Source organism: Pholcus phalangioides, unplaced genomic scaffold (genome assembly GCF_987345545.1).
Source record: "Pholcus phalangioides strain wild (caught in Gottingen) unplaced genomic scaffold, Ppha-v1.0 ptg000011l_1, whole genome shotgun sequence".
In the NCBI taxonomy this organism is placed as follows: domain Eukaryota; kingdom Metazoa; phylum Arthropoda; class Arachnida; order Araneae; family Pholcidae; genus Pholcus; species Pholcus phalangioides.
Window position 1 is genome coordinate 348,873 of NW_028301604.1, and position 12,980 is coordinate 361,852.

At 33.7% G+C, this 12,980-nt stretch overlaps 1 protein-coding gene across 6 annotated transcripts in view; it reads left to right on the forward strand.

Annotated features, from left to right (window-relative positions):
- Positions 1–12,980, forward strand: part of pug (pug C-1-tetrahydrofolate synthase, cytoplasmic) — a 114,569-nt gene that overhangs the window by 63,681 nt on the left and 37,908 nt on the right. For all 6 annotated transcript variants that reach the window (XM_089238693.1, XM_089238695.1, XM_089238691.1 and 3 more), the window contains exons 16-17: positions 1,433–1,535; positions 5,399–5,475. In XM_089238693.1, coding sequence (XP_089094819.1) covers positions 1,433–1,535; positions 5,399–5,475 — 180 coding nt within the window. The remainder of the gene's footprint in view (positions 1–1,432; positions 1,536–5,398; positions 5,476–12,980) is intronic.

Below are 12,980 nucleotides of genomic sequence, written 5' to 3' on the forward strand. Positions count from 1 at the left end.
TTTTGAAGAAAGCCTTTGCATGCAACCATGGTGTATCACGGGTTGGCCATCCCAATTTAAACCTACCTGAATATTGTAGATATTTGTGACGTGCGTGAATAATTTTAACTGTAATTAAATGTTCATTTAAAGTCTGTGAAGCCTGCCTGTCCCATCTTGACCAAACCATAGATTGAAAAACGCTGCTTCAAGTGGATTCCTCTCATTAAACTTGAATATTTATCATGTATAATGAATATAGGATATTGCAAATGTTTTTCATGTCCCAGCAACTTCATTATATTCAAGCTTGACTGTATTTAACATCTTTCTAAAAAAGACTTGGCAAACAAATAAAGCATGACAGCATCCACTCTAGCTAAGTTTGTCATGAGTCAGCTCATCATGTTCATTAAATTACAGTAGACATTGCTTATCAGAATCGCAGATAATGTTATTATTCAGGAATTGTTATGACTTTTATAAAGTATGGTTCAGAGCCATATATCACATCACAGGAAAAACTTTGTTTATAATAATTGGGATTTCAGTTTATGTTATCAATTTTTTTTGTGTGTACATTTGGGTACTGAAGAGGTATCAGACTTTTGTTTATGTAAGTTTTTGTTATTAGAATTTTCATACAGACTGTGTAGTATGAGGTGAGAAGGTGTAACACCCTCCACCTTGTTAACAAAAATTTCCATACTCTACTCATGATTTTCTTATTGGTTCATATCTACCACTTTAATAGGATAGCTTCCTTCCTGATACCTCATCAAACAATTAGTGAAGTTTTCAGTTATGTAAAGAGTTATATTTTTTAAAGATGGTGTGAACCAAAAAAATTCGCTAAAATATAGGCAAGTTGTTTCATCACCATACCAGAGATACCACTAGTGTGGCATTGGTTGGTCACGCTTAATAGTATTTGCAACAATTTCTTATTTGCTAATAATTCAATTCAAAAAATAGTTTAAAAAAACAAGATATATTATAAGCATTATAAGCTGCGTATATATTATAAGCAATATTTATATGAAAAATTCACTCACCTTTCATGAAACTTTTAAAAATATGAGCGTATTCTAAAAATTTTTTGATTTTATACATTCATATGAACTGATTCAAAAACACCTCAAATATGCAGTTGCATATAATCCATGTTCTAGCTTTTGTGCTCATATTATTATAGCATATATTATGAAAAAACCTATGTATATAATTAACAAAGAATTTGGTTCCATCAGATTTCCTGTACATTGAATGTTATTTCATACAGCTATAGCAAACCACGAAAAGTATGGGAATTGGATTCTTAAACTTTACTAATGTCTTTAACTGAAAGTTTTTTGTACTTTTTCATAATTTTTTTCCAGTTAAAAATTTTCACCTTAAAAATCATCCATCATCTATTGCAGTTGAATAAAAATTTTAGCTTCTTTTTTTTCAGAAATTGAAAATTGAGAAATTGGACCCAAATGCTCTCACTCCAGAAGAAATCAGAAAATTTGTTAGGCTTGACATTGATCCATCTACTATTACTTGGCAGAGAGGTAAGTATTAATGACTATAGCCATTGATGTATGAAACGTATACACAACTTTTTTGCTTATATGCCGTCAACCTCATTTAATACGAGCATAGTATGGTTTGCCCTTCAAGAGGTATTGACGAAATATCTTACCTTCTTTAAAGCCTCTTATTTTAGCATTGACAAACCCATGATCTGACGATACAACTAGAAGGTCAAATAAATTTCTATGATCCAGTAGAATCTCCTTCCTCTAATGTTAGTCGCTTTAGGGCCCCAGACTCTTGACTTCGTGTTAAAGTCCCCCACATATGACATATTTCTGCTGTTGATCCCACTCATACAGCAATTCAAGTTGATTGAGATATTCAGTAATGTCAACCGCAGGATTACAATGCACCGACGACAGGAACACAAAATTTGTTTCTTCATTTTTAACATCTATGGCGACGATATTTCTGGAACAGTAATTAATTGGTATTAGCAGGTTAGTATCATTGATAAGAATCGCCATCTTTGGATCTACTATACACCCAAGGCTACTACACCGTACTCCAATGGGTATCCTACTCAAGGCTGTGGGAACGAAGAACACCATTACAAAATTGCTAAATTTTAAAGTTGTGGGGGCGGCAAAAATCCTAGCTACGGCCCTGACCCTACTAAATTATTTTTGTAGATACGTGGATCATTTATACTCATCAATTGAATGTTGAGTGTTGCAACGTTGCTTACAAGTTGTCCTGTCACCACAATTGCATGATTTACGTTCAAATGTGCTGCTTTAATTGGCATTTTCTTCTTGAAGTCTGTAATTTATTTTCTCACACTATTTATTGTATTCCTTCTGTAATATTCTGCAATTAGTGTCAATTAATAGGTGATTTGTTTCGAAATTAGTCTTAAATTTCAAATTATGAGAGAATCTCACAATTTCTACACTTTTCTTGGTTAGTACAGTTCTGTTCCAAGTGATGCTGTTCACCACACTTTTTGCAAATTTTGTTGTTTGGCGGTATTTGCCTATATGGCCAAATGTCCTGCAATTAAAGCACTGTACTGTCCTAATATATTTTCTAAAACTTATTGCAGACCATCCAACAAACGATCTTCTTCTTTTACTTCTTTCTTCAATGTTTTTTGGATCAATATCTATAACCACATAACTAGTTGTTTCACCTCCTTTAGGTGAATATCTATATATAATTTCGATGATAGCTTCTTCCAATTTGTTTTTTAGTACTATGTCTTCTATTAGTTCCTGATCAGGTATGCAACACTCCACTTGATATAGTATCTCTTGTGGATTCCTCTTAGATGGTTTATAAATAATATACTTATTTGTCAGCTCATCTGTTTTCTTATATAAGCTCCTCAATTAGTTTATCTAGATCGTTTTCATCTTTTGTTTCAACAAGCTTCCCCTGCTTTGTAGTCCAGTTTCTCTAGATTGGGATTGGCGTTCTCAATAAGTTTAACTTTGTCTGTATTTCTCTTCTGGTTTCTTCCGGTTGTGTGGGCTCATTGGGTTTTATCATCAATATATATCTTGAACGAATTTTTGATCTACTTCTACTGATTTGTCTCCTTCCATTCTCTTCAATCGTTCTAGTACATTGGAGTCCTTCCTTCGAAATATCTCTATATGTTTTGTCCACTTGTGATTCTCCAACTCCTTCAGTTCCTTGAATTCCGTTTTCAACCCTATAGATATCATTTCTATCTTTTGTTATTTCCTCTTTCTGCATCAACTCAAATTTCAATCGACTAATTTCACATTGCTCATTCTTTGATATCATCAAAATGGTGTTCAATTTGGCAAAAAGATAAACTTTTGCCACCTTACTCCTCTCCGTCGTTCTTTTAATATCATCAATTATTGCTTTTATTTCAATATAAGAACAATCTATTTCTATTCTTGTCCTATCTGGAAGTTTCTCTCTTACTTCTTCAACATCTTGCTGCGATGTTGTTTTGGACATTTCACATCTCTATGCCTCCATAAACCGTGTTAATGACTGTCCTGGTCATCCCGGAAAATATATGATCAATACTTTGTCCCGCATTGCTCACTAATACCTAAGATTGGTATCATGTTATTATCTATCACCTGACACTCTGTCCCGGGCAATCAGTTCAAAGTATGGCCAAAGCAATTATACACTCCAACTTAATTCAGTTCAAGGAAAATGTTCTACCTTCCTCCCTCTGTGTTACTCCCACTCACATCACTTGTTGCTGAGTGATGTGAGTGGCCAGCCGAGTCGACACAGCCGATTCACTCATTAATCCGCTATAATTTGGCCTGTAACACAATGGCAAAAAGTAGTTCCATAATGACACAACTAAAGCACCAAATATTGATTAATTATGGGTACATACCAAATTTACACTTGATATTAGCTTATTTAAGAACTCTAACATTGACACATAACAATTGAAGTACAAATAATCTCACGAGTAATAGACAATTTTTACAGACCAATGAAAAAACGTGAATGTAAACAATCATGTCATGGATTGATCCTAGCTGAAATTTTCTCATACTGGACAGATTAGTCTCATAACTTGAACCACAGAAATGCTGTATGCCTCTATAGGGGTGGGAAAACTTACTATAATTGCATTTCCCTTTGAAGTAGCATAGAATTATTGCATACAGCATAAATTTCTAGAAGGTTTAGTAATTTCTACTGTGGCAGTTATAATGCCGACCAAGAAAATTTTAAAACCGCTTAAAGGGTTAAAGGTAGGAATGCTTTTATTCAAAAGGAACTATCATATTTTGTGAAGAAGCATCTTCTGGCAACACAGTATTACATAGTGCCACCTTCCTGGATTCACATGATGTATGATCAATGATTGATTCAGTATACACTAATTAAAAACATATTATACTTCAATATAACTTCATATGGAATGGTAGATGAGTTTATTATGTGTTTCCAATTTGCATTATGTAACTTATTAATTTCCTTATTTTATTATGTCACAGATATAAGGAGTAATGGTTAATAAATGCTAGATTTTTTTCACTGCACATATTAACTAAGTTCAAATGTTTCAGTTCTATATAGTCTTATCAATAGATTATGCATAATAAATAATAATTGATAATGCAAATTCAACGGTCCTTTACTTTATTACGCTTTGAACAAGAAATTTATGATAAAACATAGTCGATTTCCAAATAATGTAATTTCTTATGAAAACATCCACCCCCATAATTATAGTTTTCATATCTTTCTATAGAGATATTTCTTTTTGATTCAACTTTGTCACATTTCAAACCTTATATATAAATGAAGCATCATTCTTGTATTTTTTTAATAAAATTTTAACATTTCTGCATTTGATGCTTTTCAATCTAATCATACTTGTATAATTTTATTTGGCAAATTTTGTTAACATAAGAGCTCAGTAAATAATTTTTAAGAACTGATTTTAATCTGACTTTGAGTTTTAATGCTTTGAAGAGAAAGTAATCTGAAACCATTAGGCTTTTGCATCCATCTTTAGTATTACGGTGGAAATATTTCGAGCTGTAGCTGTCATGAATGTGTAAATGAACTCAACCTTTTAGATCCACAAAATGTATTCATCTTCAGGAGTCCATTATCAATAAAATATGACGAAAAAATACCCCCCCCCCCTCGAAAAAAAGCTTGTATCTTTTAATATACCCCTCTGGGGGGCATTAAAAATTTTGATTGCCTCTGTAAACTTGTGATGATAGGTATGTAGGTGGTATGATAGGTGCTATCAAAAACCACCATGAAATCATAAATTTTTATAAAAATAACGAAACTTTTTAAGATGTTGCTGTTGCTTTGTTGGTGAGAGTATTGAAAAAAATTATGCATTTTAATTCAACTATTGTCTCAGTTATAGATACAAATGATCGTTTTTTAAGGAAAATAACCATTGGGCAGTCAGCTACTGAGAAAGGAATGGCTAGAGAAGTGAGTGATGCATACTCATGTATTTTTGTTTTTTGATGAATTGAAATAAAATAGGTGGAAGGAAGAGAATTTTTTATATTGCACTGAAACTGCTTTTAATATACAGTGATACCTTGGCTAACAAAATACCTCGGCTTATGCATTTTTCAGCTAACGAAGATTTTTTTCGTGGTTTCTCTGCCTCAGCTAACAAATACAGATTCGGCTAATAAACATTTTTGTTGATATGGATGCATGTGCTTACATTAAACAACAGCATCTTGAGTTTAATTTTAGTGCCAATCATTATTAGATTGTGACATACTCTGCGGAACACAAGGAGTTATTTCTGTAGAACCCCCAAAAAAAATTATCATCAGAATTAGTGTCGCTCGAGCTCGATTAACTCATGTCCACCTCAAAATCTTTTCCCAGCCGTATCTCCACTTCTCTTTCTGTAAGTTTTTGAATCCTCTCATGTAAAATGAAAAATTCAGCTAATAGAAAATGCATTGATAAAAAAGAGCTTATGTTTTTAGAGCACGTTTTTTTAGTGCAAGGCTCTTAGCATCAAACTGAACAGTCTGGACATTCTAGATGCTTATCTTTTCCATCTGCATGTAGGAGATGCAGAAATGAGCTGACCAAATCACATACGGATGGGGACACCTACAAACTTGACTGGGTTGTGTGAACACCAAACTAAAGCTGGTGTTGGTTATGTACATAGTGTAAAATAAAAAGATCTTCAGTATCTCATCTTCCTGTAAATGATCATCTATCCAATTTTGAAGCTGTTCATTTCAGCCTTCAATCAGTTTGTTTTGTTCCTATAGCACTCCTTGATGTTTTAAAAACTTATTTTCAAATTTCAGGCAGTACCTAGAACGAATTTAATGATTTTCCACATAGAAACATATGAGAAATTGATTTTCAGCTAATAAAGATTTTGGCTAACACGATTCTAGAACAAATTATCTATATTAACTGAGGTATCACCATGTTTTTAAATACCTCCCTAGTTTTTTCCTTGCAAAAGTGTCTAATAACATCTGTATTTTTCACCACATGATCACCAAAACTGCTAATGAAGATGTTAGTTGCTACTTACTGTATATTAAAATAAAGTAGAATGCAGTAAACCCTTTATAGGGGCAATACATCTAACTGAATTTTATTAATCAACTAACCAATTTTTATTATTGTGGTGAATAAATATTAAAAAAGATACATTTATTTCGCAACACCGATTTAGAAGAGATGTCAACAGCAGCATAAATTTTGTGGTATGTGATGATAATGCTGCCTTTTGGGGGCTTAGAGTACATAATTGCCTCCTCTCCAATAACAATAAGCATATACAGGGCACATAGGTAACAGCATGCATGGCATTTTACTGGCAAACCGTTCATCCTAGAGGCATATTTCCAATTAGAAAAAGTATCCAAATAATGTGTAGAACTCGGATTCTTCATTCATGTTGCAAGGGGTTGTGTACTTATTGAAATAAAAAAATTAACTTTTTATACAGATATCTTGTGCCCAAAAACCCAAAAGTTGTTGACCTGTGTCTCTTGATGCCAACAGCAAAAATAATCCATGATTTTAAGTGCAATATTTGCTGAGATATTTGAATTTGAAAAACAGAAAAATTGTGGGAGAGAAACAGCATTAAATGCAGGTAAACCATTTTACCCACTAAAACATTTGGAAAAAACTTCAAATTAAACAGGTTATTTCGACATTAAATTTAATAGCAAACACAATCGGAATTCTTAAAATTCGAATTACCCAAAAATTCAAATTATCTCCACTGTAATTTCTTTGAATAAAAAATTAAATAGAATTTCTTCAATTTTTTCAGAAAGTCTTTGCATGCCACAAGTGGATCAGCCACCCCCTGATTTATGTCTTTAAATTCTCTGTATGAAAAAATAAATTTTTTTGGCATTTCATCAGGGTCATTTGAGAAGTTAGGTAAAAAGGGTATTTAAAATTTTTTTTGGACAAATTATATTTTATTTTCCAACATTGCCTCCTTCAAGCTCAGCACAAAATTATTTTTTCTCTAACACCTCAAAATAGTCATTTGAAGCTGTGATGACCCCCCTTTTCATTTTACGTTAAAAAAATTCCACCAAGCCAATCTTTAAAGTTTAGGAGCAGGAAAAAGTCACATGGGGCCAAATCTGTGGAATTCAGTAGATGAGAGATTAGTGCAAAACTGAATTCACACAATTTGGCCATTGCAATGGGGATCTATGAGATGGAGCATTGTCTTAGTGAAACAGGGCTTTATTTGTGTGCCAACTTGGCCAATTCACCTGCAGCTTTTTTCAACGTTTCCAAAAATATGGCATAATGTTCTCTTATTATTGTCTGGCCTTTCTGAAAGTAGTCTATGTAGGTATTACGTGTGTCTGGAAAGTCCTTAAAAATTGTAGCCATCACTTCTCCAGCAGACAGCATCCTTTGCTTTAATATTGTTCCTTTCCACCAAACTCCATCCATTGTTATGACTGTTATTTTGACTCTGGTGTATAGCTGTGAATAGGGATTAACATTTCTCAGGTTTTCCTCAATCCCAGTATATTGAGATGATCAAATCCCACAATATAGTTTTTTCATGAAGAAGCAAGAATTAAAGTAAAAAATACAGATTATACATAGTATTCATAAGTAATATTTAATAATTGGGTACATTTACATTACGTAGTTGGTTGCAAATATAAAAAAATGTTATTTTAGTTATAAAGGTAACATAAATTGTAATTAAATATAATAATATGAGAAAGATCAATATTTTAACACAAAACACAATATTTTACTTATCTATTAAAGCCATTAAAATTTTTCACTGTTGGCAAAATAAGGTTTCAAAAAACACAAATTATTCACACTGCCACCTCTTAGATTTGTGCACAGTTTAGTAACAAAAATACCTGCCTCAAAAAATACACGTTCTGCTTCAACAGAAGTCAGTGAAATATTCAGTAGTGCTTGAAACAAATAATTTATCATTGTATTTACATTTATGAATAATGAGTAAGGATAAGAATCTACCAAACAAAGCTGTTTAAATAGTGTTTTCCAAATTAGATAACATCACCCCTTGAGAATGGTGATGAAATGGCCAGGGGAGAAGTCAGAGCCACAGATATAACAAGAAGAATGTCTGAAACAAGGGTGGGGGGTGTTGAGGAAAATATCTTAGAAGAGGGCAGTGAGACAAATATGATTGGGAAACTCAGACTTGAAAGAACTCAAGAAATAACCATCCTTCTTCAAAATCTTTTTGTTAATACGAATCATAATAAAGAGATCTTTTATTTAAATTTTGTTTGAATTTTTGTTGATGTACTTCCTGAGTTATTTTGGCTTGAAAATTTTTTTCATCAATGTTTGCGGGAGTATAGTAGAACCTTGGTTACTTGGGAAGCAAATTTACTGGGTACTATACAAAAATTCCAAAACTTCACGAAAGTAAAAGAGAGCCGAAAAAGAAATTAATTCTTAGATAACATAAAGTTGAGGGTAATATCAATAATACCAAGGAAGGTAATATTATTTGGTAATAAAAAAAGAGAAGGGGTCTTTTCAGGGCAGTCTTCAGAGCATCATGGGCCCCTGGGCCAAGTCATTTTTCTAAGGCCCTACCTATATAGTAAATTCTCAAAAAATTCAACTACTTCTAATTTTTCTGAGGCCCCCATGCCTTAAGATGGCACTGGGGGTCTTGGCAAAGCAGATACCTCCCCCTCACTGTAATGAGTAATTTTTTTTAAAATTCATTAGTGAATATATACTGTTTCAATTTAGGGGATGAAACTGTGGGAGTCAGAGCAAATGCCCCACTTGTCGCTGTGTAAATCAAAGCCAAAGAAAATTTTTTTTCACAGATGTTTGCTGGAAGTGTAGTAGAACTTCTGTTATCTAGGATGCAAATTTACTAAGGTACAAAAGTTTCACAACTTCACAGAAGTAATAGAGAAAGCAATTAATTTTCAGACAACATAAAGTTGAGGGTAATATTAATAATACAGAGGAAAGTAATGTTATTCAATGAAAAAAGGAAAGGCTCTAGAAAAGCAGAAACCTCACCTCCCTCCCTTGTAATGAGTAATTTCTTTCAAATTTAAATGAATTTATTATTTGAATTTTTACTATTTCAATTTTGGGGATAAAATTATGATGGCCTGAGCAAATGCCCCACTTGTCAGTGCAGAAATCAGGCTTGGTTTAACAAGGGAATTGTATATAAATAATATTTTATTTTATTTTCTCTATCCTTATAACTCAGATTGTGACTGTTGAGCACGAATAATATGAGCATAAAACTTAATTCATTTTAAGCATGATAAAATGCGTGAAACTATTTTGTACTTGCTCCAATGTTACGAAAAATAATTATTTTTATTCTTGGCCGATTATTCATGGTTATTGGTTATCCATGAGCCTGAGCCTTTTCCCTCCATTAGCTTGGATAATCAGGGTTATACTGTACTTCTGGCTTAAAAAAGTTTTCTTATGCCAACAAGATGCTAGAAATTCCCTCAAAATAGAAAATAAAAGCAAAAAACTTCCATCAACACACAAAATGCCCCTTGGCCAGAATTATTAATGTCAAGGATAATCCAATCATCTACTTTCCTTCGTAAAAGTCGTAGGTGTGAGACGATAAGTCTTGTGTTGTTGTCCAAAAATTGTGAATTATTTTCACAAGAAAAAAACTGAATTTGTGCACTCAACTGTCTTTCCTCAACTATATTTCTACCTCTTTTAGTATTATCGAAAATCTACAGAAGAATTTCTCATATATTTGAATACAGATATTTGTCTGCCCCATCCTTTTGACACTAGTATATTTAGAGTAAGTTTTTTGTCCAAACTACTCATCTTTCTTTCAACCATCTGGTTGCCCCCCCCCCACCTATAATTTTCTATGAAAATCCTGTTTAGGTGTCATAGAAATGTAACATCTCCTGGTGTTGCAATACACCTGAAGGATACAACAGTTATTGATGAGTATCTTCCATATGTTGATGAATGTTTCTTTCAAAGGCAGCGGCAGTATCAGTATCCTAAAAATGCACCTGGTATACCTTGAAATAAAATAAAGACACTGGAAGGTTATTTTTTGAAGGCTGAAAAACTGTTTTCAGCTAGCAACTGCTCGTTCTCCCCCCCCCCCCCCCCGTAAAACCAGATGTGGCTGGGGCTCTACCCCATTAGGAATTTAAGTACATTATGGGGGTCCCTCAAAAGGCAGAAAGATTCCTGGGTGCATTTCATTTTAGGTGTGGGATCCCAAAAGAGAAACCCTAGTGGCGAATCCATGTTTCACACCCACAGCCAAAAATTGATGCTGCAGGTCTTTAGTGTTATGAGCTGATGTTTTTCTTTTGAAATGATGATGAATTTTCTTTTGAAATGCCTTTTGTGTTTGCTTGTAATTAATCTAGACCAGGGGTGGCCAACTTCTCTTTGTTTGAAGGCCATTATAATAGTCAGACGCAGTGTCACAGGCCACACTAGGCACAAAACTCTGGTATATAAGCCTCATGCACAAGGTAACTCCAGCACATAAACCACACCCAGTATAATTGCTTGATATGGCATCAGAGAACACAAACATTTTGACTGGATTTATTAAATAATCAACTAAACTTGACATTTAATTAAATACCAATTATGAATAATTACTAATTAATTATTAACTAAACTCTTTGTTTTTTGGAAACGAGTATTTATATGTTCTCCCATATACAGTGAAATCAGCTCAGAAGGAAACTGCATAAGTAGCTGTGGCATAGACTACAATTTCTTACCAGACCAGACTCAAATTTTCGAACTCATGTCCAGCCCTCAGGGCTGATGGTTGGATTACAGACAGGCTAGGAAACAGCCTAGAAATGTGTATTTAATGTATGTTAGTAAGTATGTGTTTGTGCATGAGAAATATTGTCGAAATCGAGAAATTACACACACAAATTATTAGAGTCCCAAAATATACTGAGAAGAAACATTTCTGGGATAAATAAAGTTTTTAGAGTTCAAAGGCAACTCTTGGCTCAAAGTCATATTACTTGATGGGAATATTCACAGCTTCAGTGAAGACTTTGTCCAGGATTGTTTTTTTATCCTTCTTTGAGCAGCACTCCATAATATCCTCAAGGCAGGACTTTGTAAACTCAAACATGTGGTATGTTGAGCTGGAGCTGGCCGCGCAATCATCAGTGTCTGGGGAAAAGAATGGGGGGCTCCATGTCATCATGATTGCAGGTGTACTAGTTACAACTTTGGCGGTGAATTTGGTCTACTTTTTGATGACCAGGCTGCTTCCGGCTAAGTCCTCACTGGATAGAATTTTTCCAGAGTTTTTGTCAAAGTCGGGAGATTCACTCCACTACTAAACCACACAGAGGAGATTCGCTCTACAATTCTGCAAAATTGTACTTGGAAGAATTTTTGAGGTTGACACATCTGATTTTTCCAAGTTTCTTGGCAACTCATTAGATTCGGCGAAGTCAGTAGATCCTTCATGTGCGGTCTTAGAAAAATTTCCACTGGTGGCTAAATTTTGGACTTTGCTGTCTTTATGGTTTTGAAATTTTTTCAAACCACGTCATGATAGAAATGTAGTGTTGATCTTTCCCCCGATTTTTTAAACATGGTGAACTTAATCTTCTCCTTAGATTTTTCTGGTTGAGGTTTTTTGTCTCTCGAGTTGATGTTGCCAGTTTCTTGCAGTTGGGTCGAATCTTTTTTGTGTACTTCACATATTTTTTCAGTTTTGTTGACTACAATTTCTTAGTGTTGTCAAGAAAACTTGTTTATCTTTCTTTTCTAAATTATGAATGTTAATGCTCTAATTAGAGTGGAGAATGTTGCTTCATAAATGTAGTTTTGAATTTTTATAGAAAAACTTACTTAAAAGGAAAATTTTGTTAATCGAGATTACATTCACTAACCTCCAATGATTGCGCAAGAAAATCTGCTACTTCTATAACTCCCACAATAGGTTTTTGAAATCAATCATGTGACCTGTGGGTTTAAAGAGGTTTTGTGTTTGTGTGTTAAAAGTACAATTTTTTTTCGTCAAATCAGATATATTTTTTTCCTACATGAACCACGGTTTTATCAATCAAAACTGATATAAAAAATATAATAGTTTTTTCACCTTCTCGCGGGCCGCACAAAATGACTTTGTGGGCCAGCTGTTGGCCACCCCGATCTAGACCAATCCCGGCACCCATCCTGCACAAAAAGCTTTTACATTTTTAATTTCTCATGGAGAATATTGTGAATCTGTTCTATTGAAATGCCCACAACATCAATTATCTCAAGCTACTTCAATCTGCAATTCTTCATGATGATACCATGGATTTTTCCAATGATTTTCAGGGTGGTAGACTAAACCGGATGCCTAGGATGCTCTTCTGTGGTGGACATATAGCTTGCTTAAATTTGTTGATCCAAAAATAAATGGTTGTTAAAATTATGGTGCAGAGTCCCCATGAACTTAT